Raw genomic sequence first — 23,707 nt, 5'->3', positions numbered from 1 at the left:
GTGCAGGCTCAGTAGTTGTGGCACATGGGCTTAGTTGCTCCGTGGCATGTGGGATCTTCCCAGACCAGGGCTCGAACCCATGTCCCCTGCACTGGCAGACAGATTCCTAACCACTGTGCCACCAGGGAAGTCCAGCCTCTTTTTATAGTGTTCTTTAATTTGAATATCTGATGAACAACCAGTACCTTATTTTCTTTTTATCCAGTAGATAACCTTGGTCTTTTAACAGGTCATTTTTACTCTTTTATAATTTGGCTCTAACTCAAGCAGTGAGCTTGGCTGTAATCCCTCATTTTGCATTGTAGGTCCCCATTCCCTAGTAAGAGCCAGATTCCTGGTCATCACTGCCTACTTCAACACTGAGACCCACCCCAGTAGGCTCATGAGTTCAGCCCTGCATGCTACTTTCCTATAGTGTTTCTGGGCTTGAGAGGTTTTTCACTTGTTATATTTTATTCACTATCGTGACATATTTACAGCAAAGTGTATATCATAGCGTGAATTTACTATGTCATCTTGATGCGAAGTCTTCTGTAGCCTTTCTAATCTCCACCTGTTGCTGGCTTTCCCCCTCTAGTTCCTTAGAAGAGGAGAAGATGCTAAGGAAGAAGGCTGAGTTAGAATCGGCACAGTGCCGGCTCCAGCTTCAAGTCCTCACTGAGGAATGCACTAAGCTTCACAGTCATGTTCAGGTAAGTTTGCCTTCTCTAATCCAAAGAACTTTTGGAGTAGGAATTAAGAAGGCATCTAAATATTATTTAGTTTCATCTCAGATACAAATAGGATTTACCAGGTTTTTCAGGAAGTAAACATGATCAACTCTTTATTTCTGATTAGGGCTTATATACATGCTTTATGATGAATTCTACTGCAGTGTGAATTATTTAAAAATTGAACAGCCACCTGATAATCAAAACTTGTTTAAGTCATTTCACTTCCTTGAATCTACCAATTAAATGAGAATTTCAGACAAAATGACCATTAAGGACTTTCAGTGCTTTATGATTCCATGCTCTCCCTATTTCAGTTGCTTGTTGAAATATTGTGAAAACTACAGCAGTTCTTTAGGATTCATGTTAACATTTTCTCGTAAAGGATAAGAAATACCCTTGTATTAGATCAAGGAATTGTGTATGAGGGGAATACCAAACGAAAAAGCTTCACATTTACAAAATCTTTTTCGTTTTAGGACTTGAAAAAACTTATTGTGCAGCATCAGAGTGAGATTTCACAGCTGACTGGGAGTTCCCAAGCACGTTTCCTAAGCAGCCTGTCCTCCAGCCAGAGCCAACACAAGTACCATTTCCAGAAGACATTCACAGTGTCTCAAACAGGAAACTGCCGAGTCATGACATACTCTGATGCTCTGAGCTGCCTGGTAGTATCACAGCCTTCTCCTCAGGCCTCCTTCCTTCCAGGTGAATAGTCCAGAACCTCAGGTGGTTTTGTTTTTGTTTGGTTTTGTTTTAAGGAACATTTATTTATTTATTTTTTGGCTGCGTTGGGTCTTCGTCGCTGCACGTGGGCTTTCTCTAGTTGCGGCGAGAGGGGGTTACTCTTCATCGTGGTGCATGGGCTTAAGAGATGCAGTGGCTTCTCTTGCTGCAGAGCATGGGCTCTAGGCACGCAGGCTTCAGTACTTGTAGCTTGTGGGCTCTAGAGTGCAGGCTCAGTAGTTGTGGCACACAGGCTTAGTTGCTCCGCGGCATGTGGGATCTTCACGGACCAGGGTTCAAACCCGTGTTGCCTGCGTTGGCAGGCGGATTCTTAACCACTGCACCACCAGGGAAGTCCCCAGAACCTGTTTTTATGTTCATTTTTGGACTCTATTTCTCTCCTCCCTTCTTGAAGAATCCAGGACTCACTAGTAGGTGAACACTGTCCACAGCCCACCAAATCACTTTTTCCTAGTCACTTCCCTGTTAATACAGATACTTTAGGGTACTGCAAAGATGTCTGTACTGTCTATTGACGTCATTCTGTAAATTTGTTCACCAAAAGGGTAGAGATACTGAACCATGGTAAAGTGAGAGAAGATGTACTTAGAAGTGTGGGTTGTCCAAGGATAAGAACATCATTCCTGTACGTTCCACTAAAGTACAGGTTCATTTTAGACTAGAAATATTTGAAAAAACACTACCCCAAGCTCTAATTCAAGTTAAAACAAGATTTAATGCTTATTTTCAGTAGTGTTCAAATTGACAAATTCCAAATAAAAGAATTTGGGAACATTATTATTTTATTAATAGTATACTGCTTTTCTCTTTTTTGTGTGCTTTCCAAGCTTAATTTTAGGTTGTCTTAATGTTGAAAACCAAATCTCACATGCCCAGTGTTGTAGATGTTTTTCCTGCTGTCTTCAGCATATGATTTCTGTCAACTGTCAGGTCCCTTTGCTTCAGCCTGATTTCCTGTCCCCCGACTTAGAAGTTACATTCAAATGCTTCAAAACTACGTCCCCCACACTTAGGTATATATAGGATTGGTGGTGGAATCCCTAGATTATCTTATATTTCTCTATTCACTAATATTACCTATGAGTTGAGAGGCTATCAGGAGGCTCCAATTGAGGGGAAAGTAAAAGGATTGTTTATAATGTTCCTATATCCCATTCAAGATTTTAATAAAAAGATTTATCATCATATAAAACCTTCCCCATTAATTGGAAAAATACTTATTTCTTCCAGTTGTTTCCCCAAATTGGGTGTGATCTGTTCCTTTATTTCTTAATGTGTCTATTCCATACTGCACAGCTAGCTCTTCCTGATAGACTGATGATGCTAATTTCCTCTTGTTTCCTTTAATGATTAACTAGGCAAATACTCATGTTCCCTTGTTGATTTAAAGCCTGTAGTTTCTGTGTTTGTTTCTCTGGCTCTCCTAATTCTGTTTCAGGAGAAAACACAGTAAACTTTCTCTCACTTTTTCCCCTAGTGAAGCAGAAGTGTGATCTTGAATCTAGGATTTGACAAATTTTGTTTGTGTATAACTCAGGTAAAATAGATACTTGGTAAAAATAAATGTATTATCATAACCTTGTAAGAAAACAGAGTAACAAATTTAAAAGGACAAGTTTTTGGCTTTCTTTTCCTCTCTTGGAATGGTATACATTGATTAGCATACTTGATGTCATCTGTTTTCATTCTGTTTCAGAAAAATGTAACATATCTTGACCACCTGACACAGAAATTACTTATCTCCATTCTTTATTGTTCACTATCTGTTCTACATCTTGAGTATCTGGTTCAGGTGGAATAGTGTCTTTCTCTCTCTCTCTCCCCCAACAGCTTTATTATTAAAGTATAATTGATGCGCAATAAACTGCACATACTTAACGTGGTGTACCATTTGGTGAGTGTTGATATATGTATACACTCCTGAAACCATCGCCACAGTCAAGATAATGAACATATCTATCACCCTGAAAGTTTGCTCAAGCCCTTTTGTAATCCATCATCCACCTGTCCCTCCCTCCTCTCCCCATCCCCAGGCAACCACGTTCTGTCATGATAGATCAGTTTATATTTTCTAGAATTGTACATAAATGGAACCATACAGTGTTACTCTTTTTTTGTCTGGCTTTTTTCAACATAACTTTTTAAAGATTATCCATATTATTGTGTCTATCAGTAGTTCATTTCTTTTTATTTTTGGGTAGTATTCCATTGTATGTATATACAGTGGTTTATCATTCACTTATTGATAGATATTTGGGATGGAATGTATTTTTTAAGATAAATTAGAACCCCGGGGAATTTTTATTTTCTTTGTTCGACTAGCTATTTCCCAGAGACATGCAAAGAAAGGTGAAGAAAGGACCTACTTGAAATGGTAGTTTGCTTTGCCCTAAATTGACTTTCAGTGATCTGTTTCACTCTCTCGTATCTTTGGCAGGCTTTGGTGTTAAGATGTTGAGTACTGCCAACATGAAAAGCAGTCAGTATATTCCCGTGCATGGCAAACAGATACGTGGACTGGCTTTCAGCAGTCGATCCAAAGGCTTACTTCTCTCTGCTTCCCTAGACAACACTATTAAACTGACCAGGTGAGTGCTTTGTGGGGAAGATGGGCCCTAGGTTGCCTAGGGTTGAATAGTGTGGAAATTAGTTATCTGTGTTATGATGACCTTGGCTTTTGTGGGGGTGGGATGGGAGATGTCTAAGGCATTGTCTTCTCAGATCCAGCTTCATTGAATTTAAAATGTATTGCTTTAAAAAGTGGATACAGCTGGTGACAAAACAGAACATGTGGTGTTCCATCTCCTTAAAATTATATATGTTACAAAATATATCTTAAGTCATGCAGATGAGAGTAACACCCTAGAGTTGGTAGAATGACAATATGGAGGGAGCCTTGGTACTGACACCGTGGAGTCACCATACTAGCTTGGGACTGCTTATTCCTTGTCTGTTCCCGGATCGTTGTGCCTAACAGAAATGCCTACCAGGAACTCATTGTCCTGGGTGCCATGATGACTGCTCTCATCAGTAACTACATTTTATCAGTAGTCAGTTACTACATTTTATCTTTCACATGCTCTGCAAGTACCCTGAACCAGATCTGAGTGTGCTCCATGCCTTTATCTTTTAGAAAGTAGTTCTAACCCACACACCTATGGCCACCTAATCTATGACAAAGGAGGCAAGAATATAGAATGGAGAAAAGACAGCCTCTTCAATAAGTGTTGCTGGGAAGACTGGACAGCTACATGGACAAGAATGAAATTAGAACACTCCCTAACACCATACACAAAAATAAACTCAAAATGGATTAAAGACTTAAATTTAAGGCCAGACACTTTAAAACTCTTAGAGGAAAACATAGGCAGAGGACTACCCTGGGGGTGCATAAGAATCTGCCTGCCAATGCAGGGGATATGGGTTCGAGCCGTGGTCCAGGAAGATCCCACATGCCATGGAGCAACTAAGCCCGTGCGCCGCAACTAAGCCCGTGCACCACAACTAATGAGGCTGCGCTCTAGAGCCCGCAAGCCATGTCTACTGAGCCCGCGTGCCACGACTACTGAGCCAGCACACCTGGAGCCTGTGCTCCACAACAAGAAAAGCCACCGCAATGAGAAGCCTGCACACCGCAACAAAGAGTAGCCCCTGCTCACCGCAACCAAAGAAAGCCCATGTGCAGCAACAAACCCCAATGCAGCCAAAAAGAAATAAGTAAATAAATAAACCTATTGTTTTTAAAAAAACAAAAACATAGGCAGAACACTCTTTGACATAAATCACAGCAAGATCTTTTTTTTTTTTTCTTGGCGGTATGCGAGCCTCTCACCGTTGTGGCCTCTCCCGTTGTGGAGCGCAGGCTCAGCGGCCATGGCTACGGGCCTAGCCGCTCCGCGGCATGTGGGATCTTCCCGGACTGGGGCACAAACCCGTGTCCCCTGCATCAGCAGGCAGTCTCTCAACCACTGCGCCACCAGGGAAGCCCGCAAGATCTTTTTTGACCCACCGCCTAGAGTAATGAGAATAAAAACAAACAAAAGGGACCTAATTAAACTTAAAAGCTTTTGTACAGCAAAGGAAACTATAAGACAAAAAGACAACCCCTCAGAATGGGAGAAAATATTTGCAAATGAAGCAGCTGACAAAGGATTAATCTCCAAAATACACAAACAACTCATGCAGCTCAATATCAAAAAAACAAATAACCCAGTCAAAAAATGAGCGGAAGACCTAAGTAGACATTTCTCCAAAGAAGACATACAGATAGATGGCCAACCATGAAAAGATGCTCAACATCACTAATTATTAGAGAAATGCAAATCAAAACTATAATGAGGCATCACCTCACACTGGTCAGAATGGCCATCATCAAAAAATCTACAAGCAGTAAATGCTGGAGAGGGTGTGGAGAAAAGGGAACCCTCCTGCACTGTTGGTGGGAATGTAAATTGATACAGCCACTATGGAGAACAGTATGGAGGTTCCTTAAAACACTAAAAATAGAACTACCATACGACCCAGCAATCCCACTACTGGGCATACACCCAGAGGAAACCATAATTCAAAAAGACACATGCTGCAGACTTCCCTGGTGGCACGGTGGTTAAGAATCTGCCTGCCAATGCAGGGGACACGGGTTCAAGCTCTAGTCCAGGAAGATCCCACGCGCCACGGAGCAACTAAGCCCATGTTGTACGACTACTGAGCCTGCGCTCTAGAGCCCGTGAGCCACAACTACTGAGCCCATGTGCCACAACTACTGAAGCCCACACGCCTAGAGCCTGTGCTCCACAACAAGAGAAGCCACTGCAATGAGAAGCCAGTGCACCGCAACAAACAGTAGCCCCCGCTCAGTGCAACTAGAGAAAGCCCGCGCACAGCAGCGAAGACCCAATGCAGCCAATAAATTAATTAATTAATTGAAAAAAAAGAAAGACACATGCACTCCAGTGTTCATTGCAGCTCTATTTACAGTAGCCAGGACACGGAAGCAACCTAAATGTCCATCAACAGAGGAATGGATAAAGAAGATGTGGTACGTATATACAATGGAATATTATTCAGCCATAAAAAGAAACGAAATTGGGTCATTTGTAGAGACATGGATGGACCTAGAGACTGTCATGCAGAGTGAAGTAAGTCAGAAAGAGAACAACAAATATATTAACACATATATGTGGAATCTAGAAAAATGGTATAGATGATCTTATTTGCGAAGCAGGAATAGAGACACAGACATAGAGAACAAATGTATGGATACCAAGGGGGAAAAGAAAGGGGTGGGAGGAATTGGGAGATTAGGATTGACATATATACACTATTGCTATTATGTATAAAATAGGTAACTAGTGAGAACCTACTCTATAGCACAAGGAACTCTACTCAGTGCTCTCTGGTGACCTAAATGGGAAGGAAATCCAAAAAAGAAGGTATCTATGTATACGTATAGCTGATTCCTTTTGCTGTACAGTAGAAACACAAGATTGTAAAGCAACTATACTCCAATGAAAATTAATTTTTTAAAAAAAAGTAGTTCTGATTAGATGTCTCTTAGTTGGCTTCTTATTTAATTTCTGCAGCTAAATCTGAGGGACATCATGATGCCTGCTCCAGGCCTGATATACCTTTTGACTTTTCAAGAATGCTTCAGCTTAATTTTACCCCAAAAATCAATGTACCGTTATGTTTTATGTGTATCTATATGCTATGACTTATTTTAGTAGTGTTGAAAAATAGGGGGAGAAAGAAAGGTTAAATAACAAAGTGTTATTAATGACTACCTCTGGATGATTGGATTATAATTTATTTTTATTTTTCTTATATGTATTTTCTAATTTTTCAATATTAAATATTGATTACCTGTGTAATAGGTAGCTATGGAGAAGGTAATAGGGGTAGAGTAGGGAATGTACTGTCTATCTGTCCCTTTAACTTATTCTTTTACTTCCTTACAGCTCAGGAGGGAAACCTGTGTCCCCCAAAACAAATATTTTGGCATTAAAAGGAGTTATCTGGGCAGTCCTTAGGGGAAATTGGGAATCCAGATAGTTTTGGTGTGTGGTTATGTTCTTAAAGGATCATCATTAAAATGATAATCTTTACATCTTTCTTCTGTATTTGATTTTTGTAATGCATAGTTGTAAAAGTCTTTTTTAACTCCACAGCCTGGAGACAAATACTGTGGTCCAGACTTATAATACTGGACGTCCTGTCTGGAGCTGCTGCTGGTGTCTTGATGAAAACAATTACATGTATGCTGGATTGGTCAACGGTTCAATTCTGTTGTATGACCTTCGAAACACAAGCTCTCATATCCAGGAGTTAGCACCTCAGAAAGCTAGGTAGGGAGCCACCTGTAGGTAACAGCTTTCTCTTAGACTGTTATTGTATTAATCCTGTCTTTTGAGAGTGTTTCACAGTTGATCAGAATTCCTAACAGAGGGCAGTTCTCTGAGTCCACTGATCTATTCTCACTTCAGAATCAGTAACATCCTTAGAGTTTGTGTTCATGATAGTTCATTTGGTAGAAAGTTCTGGTACCAAATATAACCAGATCACCCAACATGCCAAAATGAAATCAGATCTATGTTCAGAGCCCAGCTCCACCATTTATGAGCTGTGTGACCTTGGTCACATTTCTTGGCCTGTTATGAGCTTCATCTGTGAAATATGGTTAGCACAGTCTTGCTTTAATAGACACATGTCTAACACACAGGAAGAGATCAGTAAAGAGCAGCCCAATAAAAAGTGATTTAAAACTTCCCTAATCCACAGCTGAACCATCTTACTATGATTTATCCATTTATAATCCAGTTATAGAGTTGGGAGGTTTGTGAAGTTGGCCCAGGTTCTGAGGATGGGTAGCCACCAGCATCACTTTGGCTCTTCAGAGTGTACTAAAAGGGGGGTAGAGCAATCTAAACATAAAGATATCACTATAGTAATAATTGTTTACTGAAACCTAGCCTCAACACTGTGGGGTCTTCTTTTCGTTTGGGTTGAGTGGAATCGTTCTTCAGTGATGTGGTTCATGGGCCTGAAGGTGACTGATGTAAGTTTATACAAATACGAACTCCAGGCAAACAAGGTGACTGCCATCGATATAGAGGATCCACGTAGAGTAGACAATAAAATACAGCAAATAGCAAGGGATGAATATGTATTCGTTTTTGTTTTAGTTTGCTTAGGTTAGCTTCATTATGACAAGGAAATGAAACAAAGCAGGCAATGTGATCACTTTGGCAGCTTCAGCAGAAACGAGTTCATAGGAACATAGTCTGTAGGCTAACATTTCTGAGAGAACTCTTGGCATGCAGTCTGGGTCATATGATTGCAGAAAGACATTTAGAAAATCTCTAAAGAAACAATCCTGTTTCTGAATTAAAATGTAGTTGCTTTAGGCTGTTTTGTTTTTTGGCCGTGCCACACAGCTTGTAGGATCTTAGTTCCCTGACCAGTGGTTGAACCTGGGCCCACAGCAGTGAATGCACAGATTCCTAACCACTGGACTGCCAGGGAATTCCCTAGGCTGGATTTTAATTGAGGGGGTCTGTCAACTATAGCTTGGAAGCTTTAGTTTATTAGATGTATAAGCTGAATTTCCTTCCTGACCTTTCTTGTGTATGTGGCTAACCCCATTTCCAGAAGCTTCACACCAATCAGATCTTGTGTTTGTAACCTTGTACTTTTAAATTTCCTAGTCCATTTTTTTTCCCGTTGCTTTTAGAGCATGTGGTGTCTCCTCTGAAACTGAACGTGGAATATTATATGTATGCTCTTTTGTTTCTGCAGAGTGGGTTGGTAGTTTTATCAGCTATCAGAGGATAGTGACCCTCAGAAGTTTTTTAACCTTTTCTATAGAGTTAGGAAAGTCCTCAAGGGCTCCTGGTAGTGGGGTCTGGAGCAATCCAAGTATTGGAAGGTGAGGCATGATTTCCTTTCTTTCCCTTCAGATGCCCGCTGGTATCCCTGTCATACATACCCAGAGCTGCCTCAGCTGCATTTCCATATGGTGGGCTGTTGGCTGGAAGCTTGGAGAATGCTTCCTTTTGGGAGCTGAAAATGGGCTTTACTCATTGGCCTCATGTGCTGCCCATGGAGCCTGGGGGCTGCATAGACTTTCAGACAGAGAGCAGCAGCCGGCACTGTCTTGTGACCTACAGGCCTGGTGAGTGTTGTTCGCATGTCCTCGTGGGACCTGTGGTTTGTTTGGGAGCAGATCGGTAGAGGGGAGAAAAGGAGAGCTTGTCCTAGCCTTCAGGTGGTACTGGTAAGCCCCTCACAGACTAATAGCTCTTGCTACTACAGTGAGGACAGTGGCCCCGAGTTCTTCCGTAGAGCCTGCCTCCCTTTTCCTCACTTGTGTGAACTGGGACATATTTGGCCAGGTACTCCTTGGAAGTGAATTAGCCACTTTAGGAGCCCCTGTGACTTAAGGCAGTAGTGGAATGAGGAGACCTGCTCTTGAAGCCACTGAGCTACCCTTAGATCAGTTTCATGTTTTCTACTTGCCCCTCATTTCACTTAAAAGAAAGGCCCAGATAAGGGGGGTCATGTAGAGAGCCCAGACTCTAGGCTATTAGCTGTTCTTCCTTATTTGGGGCCAACAAACATAAGTGAAGAGTAGACGGACAACTGTAGTGGCCCGAGCCAGCTGAACTTCTCATGCCCTCCAGAACCAGGACTGCAACCCTCGACTAGCAACTATGCTAAAATTCACAGGTTTTTCCTAGCTGAAAGGTATGAATCTAAATTCCTGATGAGCTATATTGATGGTCAGGCAGATGTTTTGTAAGAGATAGTCATTAAAGTGCCCAGTAACCTTGTACTTTTAAATTTCTGCTAGTTGTGGATTGACCTAAGCATTTTAAGTTTTGTTTGAGCTGAGAAGCTGCTTCAGCAGACTCTTCTTTCCTTTTTGGTTTTAGTCATCTAGGTCCTCTATCTCCAAGGATTTGCTATGACTTTAGAAAGCTCGGGGATCCCATTTTGTTCTCTAGCTTTTGTTTGCCTCCCAGCAGAACCACTTGTATATGTTTCCCCTTCTGTAATAATATGCTTTCACTTTATATGTACAGTTCCGGGGATTAATGGGGTCCTGACTTGGGGAAGGAAAAAGCCTTGTAGTCAGAACCCTTAAGGAAGACAAAAACCCAAACAGAGGTCTGGCCAGTTACAGTGATTTTCGTAAAAAGGCTAGCTCATTCTCAGAATTGTATCCCTCATATACAAAAACCTACTGTAGATAACTTGCTTCATCCTAGCCTAGGGTTCTGAATTTCATTTATGATGTATTATTTTGTTCTTGTTATGTTTGCTCTGTAGCTATTCATGATGGTTTGATAAAATTGTGCCCTTTCCACTCAACTAACTGGTAACCAAGTTCATGTATTTGGTTAATTTCTTTGGACCATCCCCATGGATCAATACTGATTTCTCTGTCTCATAGATAAAAATCACAAAACCTTACGAAGTGTACTCATGGAGATGTCCTATAAGCTGGATAATGCTGGAGAGCCAATCTGTTCCTGCAATTCTGTACAAACATTCCGTGGGGGACCCACTTGCAAACTACTGACCAAAAGTGCCATTTTCCAAAATCCAGAGAATGATGGCAGCATCCTGGTGTGTACTGGGGATGAAATGTCAAATTCTGCCCTGGTGAGTAGTCTGTCAGTTTTTTATACTGACGTATATAAAGCAAAGAGCCAAAGTTCTCCATAATTGCATGTATCTTCATACGGGTATGTGTGTGGTTGCTTAGTTTATTTTTTACACAAGTCACACTTTATTGATACATACTACTCTATAGTTTGCTCTTTCCCATTTAACTTCCTGTTTTGGATATCTTTCCATACCAATATCTTTAGATTGACCTCACTCTTTTTATGTGAGCTCTAGTGTCTCATGGGCCGTATTGTGAACCTTTTTAAAAAAGCGCTACTGAAACCTCTATAAAATAATTAATCAGGCATCAGCTTCATCAGTTCAGGATGAATTTACAGTGGAGGGGTCAGCCTGTCACCACCTGAATACACTGATCAACCTTGCATCACTGTAAATGGGTTAACCAGAAATAATTTGCCTCTTGATGTTAGGCAAAATGAAGCACACGATGCCTTCTGTGTGTTGTCCTTGAACCCATAGAGTAGCACTGTCCAATTATGTCACATGGGCCATGTGAGCACTTGAAAGTAGTTAATGTGAATGAAGAACTTAATTGTAAAATTTTTATGTAATTTAATTTAAATGTAAAGAGCCTTATGTGGCATACTGTATAACACAGGAAACTGCTTAATGCACTGTGGTGACCTAGATGGGAAGGAAATCCAAAAGAGAGGGGATATATGTATATGTATAGCTGATTCATTTTGCTGTACAGTAGAAACTAAAGCAGATGTCTTTTTTTTTTCCTTTGGCTGCGTTGGGTCTTCGTTGCTGCACACGGGCTTTTTTCTCTAGTTGTGGCGAGTGGGTGCTACTCTTCATTGCGGTGCGCAGGCTTCTCATTGCAGTGGCTTCTCTTGTTGTGAAGCATGGGCTCTAGGTGCACGGGCTTAGTAGTTGTGGCTCACGGGCTCTAGAGCGCAGACTCAGTAGCTGTGGTACACGGGCTTAGTTGCTCAGCAGCATGTGGGATCTTCCCAGACCAGGGCTCGAACCCGTGTCCCCTGCATTGGCAGGCAGATTCTTAACCACTGCGCCACCAGGGAAGTCCCAAGAAAATGTCTTTTTTTTAGAGATGTATACTTATGTATATAAGGGTAAAATGACATGATGTCAGCAAAGAAAAAAGTAAGATCAATAAAGCATGTATGGTAAAAGCTTAGTAATCTGGGTGATGGATGGCTCATTGTACTATTGTACTTTTTATTACTTTAATCTTTTTTTTCCACAATAAAAAATTTTTTTAAAGGAGAAGAAAGCACCAGTTAGAATATAGGTTCCATGAGGACAGAGACAGGGACTTTTTGTCTTGTTAACCCTTTTTTCCCTAAAAGAGTTCTTGGCACATAGATTGAAGGAGTGAATACTAGGCTTGGTTTTCAGATCCACTCACAGGTAGACTAATTGCTGATTTTAGTAGGTGAGGCCATACGTGACCTGTGTCAGGTGTGTTGGCTTTGTGCAACCTTGTGAAGGTTAGGGACAATCTGTTTTGCTCCTTGCAGTGCTTTCAAAGTTGTGTGATGATAAAGAATGCAAGTCCCTAGCTGAATTGAAGGGACCTAGCTGACCTTTATCTCTGCTTTTCTTTTTTAGCTGTGGGATGCTGGCAGTGGCTCGTTGCTGCAGGAACTGCAGGCTAATCAGCCTGTCTTGGACATCTGCCCATTTCAGGTGAACCATAACAGCTACTTGGCTACCTTAACGGAGAAGATGGTCCACATCCATAGGTGGGAGTGACCATGGTCTTGAAACTTGTCGGACATGCTGCTGGTTAATGTTAAATGTTGTTTGTTAGCACCTGGCAGCCCTGAGCAAGATCTGTGCTTAATGTCTATGGCCTAGAACTTTTGGGATTGTGGCAGTGTCCATCAAAAGAGTCAGTGACTGGTACTCCATCACATTATACATTTCTTGGGGGTAAAAGCCTTCATGAATCTTCGTTGAGAATCAATATTTTTGATCGAACTTACTGCTGAACCTCGGAGAGTATCCTCCCAGAAGTCATTTAGGATATGTGTGTGCACCAAGCATTTCCAGAGGATGTGACATCCCACCAGAGTGGTCTTGTCACTTGAGCTATATGACTTGGGAACGTGTATGTTCCTGAAGGGACTAACGGTCTTTCTGATGCTGCTTGGATGCAGCCTGGATGCAAAAGAATCTTTCGTTGAACACAAGAGGGCACTGTAGAATCTTCTAAAGGATTTGATCTATTTCTGACCTTGCGGGCTGATAACCTTTTAGTAACTTGGTCTCATCCCTACAGAAGTGTGTGGTAGAGCACATCTGGTCTGCTTTGTGGCAGGAACAGTAATGTTCAGGTGTGCAGTGCTGGGATATTGGTAAACCCAGTGATGGTGGTGGCTGATGAGCTGTAGACCCTTCCCTAATGCCGAGTGTATGGAGTTCATCACATTGTGGGAGTCAAGGAACGAGACCAGTTGTTTGAGCAGTGAGGAAGACTCACTTTTTTTTCTAGCCAGCTTAGGATCTCAGGATTGGTTTTATATAAGCCAATGCTTTGAAGGCCACTCTTTGTCTCTCTCACTAGGAAAAGATGAGCCATATGTCAGAGCTCTTACTTGAGTCTCCTAGTATGAGAGATCAGGAGCAAGGGGCTAATAACCAAGAGAGGCCTACAAAAGAGAAGCTACTCAGACTGCTGTTGAAAGCAAAAAAAGGACTTGTCTTTTCCATTTTCCATTTTTCCATTTTCCAACTTTCCATTCAGAGAGTTTCTCTCTGAATAAAGTCAACCCCCTGGAGTGAGGAGCCATTCTTGAGTGTGTTTAGAATTCCCAGGTTAAATCCTTCCCCCAGGTGAAACTGATGTTTGATTCCAAGTTCCTCTGATTTGCCTCCCTTCCTAACTTTAAAAAAAAGTGTTGTTAGTTAAACAGTTATTCTCAGGAAGATAATAGTGGTTGGAGGCCTATGTGGTTTGCAGGGAGATGCCCACCAGCTTTCATTTCAGCCCTGGATTGTCCAACTTTGGGAGCTGCTTTTCTCCAATAGAGGGCTCAGTTTATATCTGTTTACTTTGCTAAAGGCTGCTCTTCTAAACTATTGTCCACAACAGAACATGTCTCAAGGTGTGTGCTCCTTGTTCTTGGGAGCAGGATGGCTAACAATGTGATTTTCTTAAATAATTGTAGAAATTTTATCATTTTTATTTTAAAACAGTTCTGACGGTCAACTCCTGAACTGTTTCCAGCATTTCTTACCAGCAAGGGGTTATTGCAGTAGATTTCCCCAGAGTTCCACATTCTAGTTGTGCTTTTAAAGAGTGGCCTCCTATTTAAGGGCATCTTTCAAAAAGCCAGTTTCCAGAGCCTGGGAAAGAGCCCCCTTTTCTAGAGGAGGTGTTCCTTTTGATATGTTGATGACTAAGAATGACTACCCAGGCCTAGAGCTTCAGTGGCAGAAAAGGATTTGAATTAAAAAGCAGAGCTCGGGCTTCCCTGGTGGCGCAGTGGTTGAGAGTCTGCCTGCCGATACAGGGGACACAGGTTCGTGCCCCGGTCTGGGAGGATCCCACATGCCGCAGAGCGGCTGGGCCCGTGAGCCATGACCGCTGAGCCGGCGCGTCCAGAGCCTGTGCTCCGCGACGGGAGAGGCCACAACAGTGAGAGGCCCACGTACCGCAAAAAAAAAAAAAAAAAAGCAGAGCTCATCTGGTTTCAGCTGATGATAACAGAGGATGCAAGTGGTCAGGCCCTGGCTGCCTTTGTCTTTGGCAGAGGCAGAACCCAGGGCAGGGTTAGGATTTGACTAATGTTGAAGTACACTCAGCTGATGCTGATTAATCCCCCCAAGTGTAGGAACCAAGGGACTTGTATTACTAGGGAAGTTGGAAGAATCTCATGTCTTACCAATCCTTGCATTTCTCTAGTAAATTTAGATGTTTTAGAAGCAAATTCTTGGGACTGTGATTGATTTCTCCAAAGGAAAAAAACTTTGCCCCTGCCCCCACTCACCTCTGCCTGGCAGGAGAGATTACCTCTGTAGACCCAGACTCTGCCCCACCATGTTCCCTTACGCTGGCTCTAAGGTTGTTTTCCCATTTGAGGGTTTGGAGTTAAGCAGACTCAAAAATATTTTCTTGTTGTATATATCCTTGTACCTGCTTTGAAAACCGGACAATGGGATCTCTTCATGTTCTGTGTTTTATGTTTTAATGTTAATATGAAAATAAAGCATTTACCATGTGTACCTACTCCTGATGTCTTTTGTCTTTTTTTTTTGGCTGTGTTGGGTCTTAGTTGCAGCACACGGGATCTTCATTGCCATGCACAGGCTTCTCTCTAGTTGTGGAGTGCAGGCTTCTCTTTAGTTGTGGCATGCGGGCTTTCTAATTGTGGCGCTTGGGCTCCAGTGGTAGCCCTAGAGTTGGCCATGACCCCAGTTCCTCTCATGAAGGTGGTATCCTGACGAGGTAGAGAGAGTGACAGTACTTAACATCACTAGGCAAACAATATGCGCCTTCCCTCACCTGAGTCACTTGCTGCCTGAGTCAAGGAAAGGAAACAAATACATTAGCAGATGCTAACATTTGCTTCTCTGATTAAGACCCCTCCCTCTCCCCCCCCAAAAAAAGAGACGTGAAATTCCTTTAGGAACCATAGTTTGTATAACTTGGCAAATTGTTGTAAGGGAGGTTGAACACCCACACTCCAGAATACTGGGTTCTTCTCTCTGGGTCTTACAACCCTAGACAATCTAGGGTTCTCACCCTAGACAATCACTGAGATTTCTGTGACAAACAAGTTCAGATCCCTTAGCTGGATAATTTGGAGTGCCTGGAAGTATGTTATTCCATTTTTCATCCCTTTACTCTTTTTTTTTTTTTTCGGTACGCAGGCCTCTCACTGTTGTGGCCTCTCCTGTTGCGGAGCGCAGGCTCAACGGCCATGGCTCACGGGCCTAGCCACTCCGCGGCATGTGGGATCTTCCCAGACCAGGGCACGAACCCGTGTACCCTGCATCGGCAGGTGGACTCTCAAACCACTGCGCCACCAGGGAAGCCCCATCCCTTTACTCTTGTTGGTATTAAGCAACTGCTGTCATTCCAGCTCAGTAGTCATACTGTTTTGTTTTGTTTCTAAAAATTAAAAAATAATCAGAATAGTTCATTTTAGATTTATAATAACAGCCTACATTTACTGAGTATGTACCTAATGCTGTGGTATACCTTTTATATGAAAGGAACTCTCAGAGAAGTGAAAGAATTTGCCCAGGTGTGGTGGCCATGAACATGAGCCTTTCAGATCTCCGACCAAGGAGGGCATAATTGACTGCTGTTCCAGCTGCTGAGCTCTGAAATCCACTGCTGCATCACAGCAAGGCCGCACTTTCCAAGAGTTGCTCCCAGCCAGTGACTGAGGATGGCAGGGATACTAAGGCAGGCCCATTTCTGGGAGACGCTGAATGCCTGACAGGCAACTTTAGCTTGAGGACTCTCCAGTGTTGTTGGCCAAACTTTCTTAGACTTGAACTTCAGTCTAAGTTGTTTCCACCTAACCATCCTTGCTTGCTTCCTCCCTCTCTATCTCTGCTTCACATGGGTAAGATCTGTGTATTTGCTCTAATTGCCTCATCTATGTGGAATCATGCAGTATTTGTCTTGTTGTGACTGGCTTATTTCACTTAGCATAATGTCTTCGAAGTTCATCCATGTTGTAGCATGTATCAGAATTTCCTTCCTTTTTAAGACAATGATGTTCCATTGCATGCATAGACCACATTTTGCTTATCCATTCATCTGTCGGTGGACACTTGAGTTGTTTCCACATTTTAGCTATTATGAACAATGTTGCTATGAACATGGGTGTACAGATATCTCTTTGAGACCCTGCTTTCAATTCTTTTGGGTATATACCCAGAAGTGGAATTGTTGAATCGTATGGTAATTCTCTTCTTAATTATTTGAGGAACTGCCATACTGTTTTTCCACAGCAGCTGTGCCATTTTACATTCCCACTAACAGTGCATAAGAGTTTCAGTTTCTCCACATCCTCTTCAACTCTTGTTACTTTCTTTTTTTTGGGGGGGGGGTTGTTTGTTTGACAGTAGCCATCTGAATGGTGTGAGGTGGCATCTTATTGTAGTTTTGATTTGTATTTACCTAATGATTAGTGATGTTGAGCATCTTTTCATGCGCTTATTGGCTATTTGTATACCTTCTTTAGAGAAATGTTTATTCAAATCCCTTGCCCACTTTATTTATTTATTTTTTATTTATTTATTTATTTTTGACTGTGTTGGGTCTTTGTTGCTGCGTGTGGGCTTTCTCTAGTTGCGGTGAGCGAGGGCTACTCTTTGTTGTGATGTGTGGGCTTCTCATTGCAGTGGCTTCTCTTGTTGCAGAGCATGGGCTCTAGGTACGTGGGCTTCAGTAGTTGTGGCACGTGGGCTCAGTAGTTGTGGCTCGTGGGCTCTAGAGCGCAGGCTCAGTAGTTGTGGCACACGGGCTTAGTTGCTCCACAGCATGTGGGATCTTCTTGGACCAGGGCTCGACCCCATGTCCCCTGCATTGGCAGGCAGATTCTTAACCACTGCGCCACCAGGGAAACCCGCCTTGCCCACTCTTAAATTGGGTTGTTTGGTTATTTGTTGATGCCTAATCCCATTTTGTTTTCTGCTTCCTGCTAGACCTAGATAACACGGGTATGCCAGGAGTGTTCCGGGAAATTTGGTAAGATGGGGATGATTGAGGCCCAAGAATAATAAAGACCAGGTGGCAATGCTTAACTTCCAGAAGCCAGGAGACCACAATTCCATTATTACCAGCAAGATTGAAGAGCTGACTAAGGGGTCTTGACCCGCAGGGAGTTGGGGAGAGAGTTAATAAAAGACAGCATCCCTAGGGGCAAAATAGACACAGCCAATGAGGGTGCTTTTTTTTTTTTGCAGTACGCAGGCCTCTCACTGTTGTGGCCTCTCCCACTGCGGAACACAGGCTCCGGACGCGCAGGCTCAGCGGCCATGGCTCACGGGCCTAGCCGCTCCGCGGCATGTGGGATCTTCCCGGACCGGGGCACGAACCCGTGTCCCCTGCATCGGCAGGCGGACTCTCAACCACTGCACCACCAGGGAAGCCCAGTGAGGGTGCTTTTTAACATCTATAAACAAAAAATTCCATAAGAAAGGAGGGGCAGGAGGCTAAAGGTGGTCATCCCCAAAGGTCATGCTCCTTTGCTCAGTTTCTAGACCTGAGCCAATTTTCAGATCCAGAGCCCATTGATGAATAAGTAGTTGGGAGCCTAGGAACAAAGACCCTACAACACCATGCCAAGCATATGGTTCCTTCAGTCTTTCCCCACAGAGACTCAATGGCCATTTACTTGGGTGACTATACACTGACAAAAGAGAAATAACCATCTATTTGAGGACTATTGGACATTTGGTCCAAGTTGCCATTGATACTCAGACTAAAAGCATCATCATAGGTCCCTGGCCCCTGGGGACCTGGTACTATAAATGGAGTCCTGGCTAGATTATGGCTCACAGTGGCCCCACTGGTTATGTGGACCCATCCAGTGATCATTTCCCCAGTCCCCAAGTATATAACTGGAAATGATCTAGAATAATCCAGACCTAGAAACACTAGATCATTGTGAAAATGATCTGGAAACATGTGGTGTCTCTGGCCTGTGGGGTTAGAATTACCATTACAGGGACTTCCCTGGTGGCGCAGTGGTTAAGAATCCGCCTGCCAATGCAGGGGACATGGGTTTGATACCTGGTCTGGGAAGATCCCACGTGCCACGGAGCAGCTAAGCCCGTGCACCACAACTACTGAGCCTGTGCTCTGGAGCCCGCGAGCCACAACTACTGAGCCCAGGCGCCACAACTCCTGAGTCCGTGCGCCTAGAGCCTGTGCTCCACAACAAGAGAAGCCACTGCAATGAGAAGCCTGCACACTGCAACAAAGAGTAGCCCCTGCTTATTGCACCTGAAGAAAGCCTGTGCACAGCAATGAAGACCCAACGCAGCCAAAAATAAATTAATTAATTAAAAAAAAATACCATTACAGGAAAGGCCAAATGTAAACCTTGGAAACTGCTCTGCAATCACTGGCCAGGATAATAAATTAAAAGCAATGTTGGGAATTCCCCAGCAGTCCAGTGGTTAGGACTCAGCACTTTCACTGCCATGGTCTGGGTTCAGTCCCTGATCAGGGAACTAAGATCCTGCAAGACGCGTGGCGTGACCAAGAAAAACAAAAAAAAGCAGTGTCTTACTGGGGGATGGAGGATGGTGGAGATTAGTGCCCCATTAAAACCTACAGGATGCAAGTATGACCCTGAAAGACAGTGGAGAGTGAAAAATACTCCAGTGGGTGGAGCTGCAAGCTATGCCCTAATCTTTCCACTTTGTATGGAAGAAGTGGTTTAAGGTGAGAATATAAACAGATTCCTGGGCAGGGTCCAGCAGCCTGGTCTGGGATAGTGGCATGTGGTTGGACTATATGGAGAAGGCACAATGTGTAAAGACTTTTTATTATAGGACAATGCACACCAGAACCTCTACCATGGAAGAGGCATTGAACAACCAAGTAGGCAAAATGACTCAACCAATTGACAGCCATCCTTCAGCCACTGTAGACCTGATATGTTGGGCCCACGAATGGAGTGGCCGCGGTGGCAGAGATGGAGGCTACATATGGGCCCAAAGTCTGTCTGGGAGAATGGACTGCCACTTACCAAGGCTACCTCTTAATGTCCAACCTGTCAGCAACAGAGACCAACACTGAGTCTCTGATACGCCCTTTTCCTAGAGAAGATCAAGTAGCTACTTTGTGGCAAGTCAGATACGATGGGCCTCTTCCTCTTGAAAAGGCCAGCAGTTCTCCCTTACAGGGATAGATATCTATTCTGCGTGTGGATTTAACTTTCTTGCTCTCAGGGCCTCTGCCAGCAGAATGCCAGATTGAGGCACAGATTGCTACACAACATAGCATCTGACCCAGGGGACCCACTGTACAGTGAAGGGATTGCAGAAGTGGATCCATGACCATGGGATCTGTTGGTCTTGTCATATACTATCCCATCCAGAAACAGCCAGCTAATAGCCTACTGATAATGACCTTCTAAAGACAGCTGAAGCACTAGCTAAGAAGCAACACTCTGAGAGAATAGGGTGTCATTCTTCAGGATGCAATGTTAAGAGACCTCTATTGGTGCTGTTTCCCCAGTAGGCAGCATACATGGGTCCAGGAACCAACATGAGGAAACAGGAGTGGCTTCATTTACTGTCACTCCCAATGACCTGGGTGATTTTGTACTTCCCATCCCAGCAACCTGGGCTCCACATCATTGAAGGTCCTGGGTTCCTACCGGGGTGCACTTTGCCAGAGGACACAGCAAGGGTCCCACCGAACTATAAATTATGGCTGCTACCAGAGCACTTTGGGACCTTGTGCCCAGGGACCAATAGGTGAGAAGAGGAATCACCATATTGGCAGTGGTAACACCCTGATCAACAGGAGCAAGTAGGGCTACTTGTACATAACGGGAGCAAAGAGAAATATCCAAGTGGTCCACTTGGATGCCTTCTGGTGCTCCGTTGCCTCTCTCTAACTGTGGACAGACATGCAACAATACCACACCAGGATGAAAAGGTTATTATGCCCACTACCAACACCACACCTGAAATGAAGGCTTGGGTCACATCACCAGGTAAGCCACCAAGACTTCTGAGGTGCTAGCTGAGGGTAAAGGAAATTCAGAATGGAGGAAAAAGAGGATGAGTACCACTTGCAGCCCTGAGATCACCAGCAATGATGGACATTAGTTTATCTCACTAACCTCCCTCTTCTGAGTTTTTCCCTCTGAAAAAGAGATCCATGGAAACTATAGAGTAGCTGTTCATCAAATTTGTGTAGAGAAATAAATCTGTGGGGCACAAGGGATGGAATATGATGGTCATGAAAATTTGCCTCTCATATGTCCAATTGTGGGGACTGTATGTAATTGGCCAGCTGCTGTGCTCTGAAATCCATCGCTGGGTTCACTCTGAGGCCACACTCCCCAAGGGTTCTTCCAGCCAGTGACTGAGCATGGCAAGAGATGCTAAAGCAGGCCTATTCCTGTGAGGCTTTAATCCTAATAAGTTTCTTCCACAGCGAATCCTGTCTGGAGATTGCTTCTCACAGAACCCAGAATAACCCACCAGGAGGCAAATGGTGGATTAGATAAACCCAGACAGTCCAGGCTGGTTCTTCTAACTACAGTGCTATCCCCAAGGCAGGAAGTACATAGGAGGTGCTCAGAAAAGAACTGCTGAATTATAAACGAATAAATCTAAAAATGGCATGTTGAAAAGGGGTTAATTTTCCTAGGAAGGCTTCAGAAATATTGAGACTTTTGAGCTGAGCATGAAAGGAGAAGAAAAAAAAAATTTTAGGAAGAGAGTGTTAGAACTTCATGGGTCAATGTCACAGCTACATGATCTTGAAATTTTGGATATGGCAAAGGTCAGGAGGCGCTTGAGGAAAGAGACCACTGATGCAGTTCTGCACTAGAGCAATAGTTGCCGAGGACTGGCAGGGACCAGTGCTGCCTTAGTTGTTAGGAAAGCATATTCCTGGATTCCATAATCAGAAACATTTGAAAATTGCTCCAGGTGATTCAGCTGCACAGTCAAGTTTGGGAAAGCATTCCTGTATTTTGGAAGCTGCCGCAGTCCTCAAATGGGGAAGATGGTAAGAAGTCAGGGGAGGAAAGTGCTCTGCCCCATCACTTCTTTTCACCTTGCTTGCCCAAACAATGAGAAGAACAATTAGAGGGCTTCAGGGAAGTCACTTCAGCCACTCAGCGGTGGGAGGAGAAGCTTGGCCAGCTCAGTAAGCCTTCATTGATTGCCCTCTATGTGCCCAACATCATGCTGAGCACTGAGGGTACTTGTGAGGTGGTTGAAGACTCTATTAGCTCTTGCTTGGCGATTAAACCACACCCCGGCTGATACCTCTCCAACAGCTTCCCAATGCACTTAGATGTAAGTAGACTTAAACCTAGTGCAGTTGTTTTCTGTTTATCCTACGTGTTCTTTGTTACTTTATTCCCACCTTTTTGCCTTCTTTTGGATTAATCAAATGCTTTACGCTTACACATTCTTGTAGTATTCTTTTAGTGTTTATCCTAGACTCCAGGGCCTAGCAGTTACAATCTGCATCCTTCTCTATATGCTATGGGAGTCATATATTTCACTGTTACATATGTTAAAAATCTCTCATTATCGTTGTTTAAAACAATATTAATTGTCCACATATTTACCCTTTCAGTGCTCTTTATTCCTTCCTGCAGTCCTATGCTTCCATCTGGGATCATTTTCCTTCAGCCTAGAGTAGTGCAGACCATCTAGCAATGAATTACCTCACTCTCTCAGCTTTAGTTTGTTTGCAAATGCCTTTTTTAACTATTTAATTTATTTATTTAAATTTATTTATTTGTTTATTTATCTTTGGCTGCATTGGGTCTTCGTTGCTGCACGCGGGCTTTATCTAGTTGTGGTGAGCGGGGGCTACTCTTCGCCGCAGTGTGCAGGCTTCTCATGGCAGTGTCTTCTCTTGTCGCAGAGCACAGGCTCTAGGCGCGCGGGCTTCAGTAGTTGTGGCATGCGGGCTCAGTAGTTGTGGCTCGCGGGCTCTAGAGCACAGGCTCAGTAGTTGTGGCACACAGGCTTAGTTGCTCCGCAGCATGTGGGATCTTCCCAGACCAGAGCTTGAACCCATGCCCCTGCACTAGCAGGCGGATTCTTAACCACTGCGCCACCAGAGAAGTCCCTGCAAATGTCTTTATTTCACCTTTTTTGAATGGATCTAATTACATTTTTTAAAACTTACTGAAGGGCTTCCCTGGTGGCGCAGTGGTTGAGAGTCCGCCTGCTGATGCAAGGGACACGGGTTCGTGCCCCGGTCCGGGAAGATCCCACATGCCGCGGAGCGGCTGGGCCCGTGAGCCATGACCGCTGAGCCTGTGCGTCCGGAGCCTGTGCTCCGCAACGGGAGAGGCCACAACAGTGAGAGGCCCGCGTACCGCAAAAAAAAAAACAAAAAAACAAAAACTTACTGAGATCAAATTCATGTAACATAAACTCCACTATTTTAACAATTTTAAGTGCACAGTTCAGTGGTTTTTAGTATAATCACAATGTTTTGATTGTGATTATCTGATTCATCACTATTATCTGATTCCAGAATATTTCCATCATTCCCAAAGAAATCCCATACTTCTCAGTTCTCTCCTCCTCCCATCTCCTGGAAACCATTAATCTACTTCTGTCTCTATGGATTTGCCTTTTCTGGATATTTCATATGAATGTAATCCTACAACTGGTGGCTTTTTGTCTCTGGTTTCTTTCACTTAGTATTATGTTTTCAAGGTTCATCCATGTTGTAGCGTGTTATCAGTACTTCATTACATTTTTTTCTTTTTTGGCTGTGCCTCGCAGCATGTGGGATCTTAGTTCCCCAACCAGGGATGGAACCTGTGCCCCCTGCAGTGGAAGCACAGAGTCTTTAACCACTGGACCACCAGGGAAGTCCCTAGTACTTCATTTTTTTTTTTTTTTCCTAG

At 43.4% G+C, this 23,707-nt stretch overlaps 1 protein-coding gene across 2 annotated transcripts in view; it reads left to right on the top strand.

The window, feature by feature from the left end:
- Positions 1 to 13,823, top strand: part of RFWD3 (ring finger and WD repeat domain 3) — a 39,614-nt gene extending 25,791 nt beyond the window's left edge. For both annotated transcript variants that reach the window (XM_060131606.1, XM_060131605.1), the window contains exons 7-13: positions 578 to 692; positions 1,190 to 1,418; positions 3,895 to 4,045; positions 7,625 to 7,801; positions 9,413 to 9,627; positions 10,909 to 11,120; positions 12,723 to 13,823. In XM_060131606.1, the coding sequence (XP_059987589.1) occupies positions 578 to 692; positions 1,190 to 1,418; positions 3,895 to 4,045; positions 7,625 to 7,801; positions 9,413 to 9,627; positions 10,909 to 11,120; positions 12,723 to 12,866 (1,243 nt within the window). In that variant the 3' untranslated portion in view covers positions 12,867 to 13,823. The remainder of the gene's footprint in view (positions 1 to 577; positions 693 to 1,189; positions 1,419 to 3,894; positions 4,046 to 7,624; positions 7,802 to 9,412; positions 9,628 to 10,908; positions 11,121 to 12,722) is intronic.
- The last annotated feature ends 9,884 nt before the right edge of the window (positions 13,824 to 23,707 follow it).

The sequence above is a fragment of the Lagenorhynchus albirostris genome, chromosome 19, assembly GCF_949774975.1.
Source record: "Lagenorhynchus albirostris chromosome 19, mLagAlb1.1, whole genome shotgun sequence".
Classification (NCBI taxonomy): Eukaryota; Metazoa; Chordata; class Mammalia; order Artiodactyla; family Delphinidae; genus Lagenorhynchus; species Lagenorhynchus albirostris.
The sequence above is the reverse complement of the archived record's forward strand: the minus strand, read 5'-3'. Positions and strand labels throughout refer to the sequence as shown.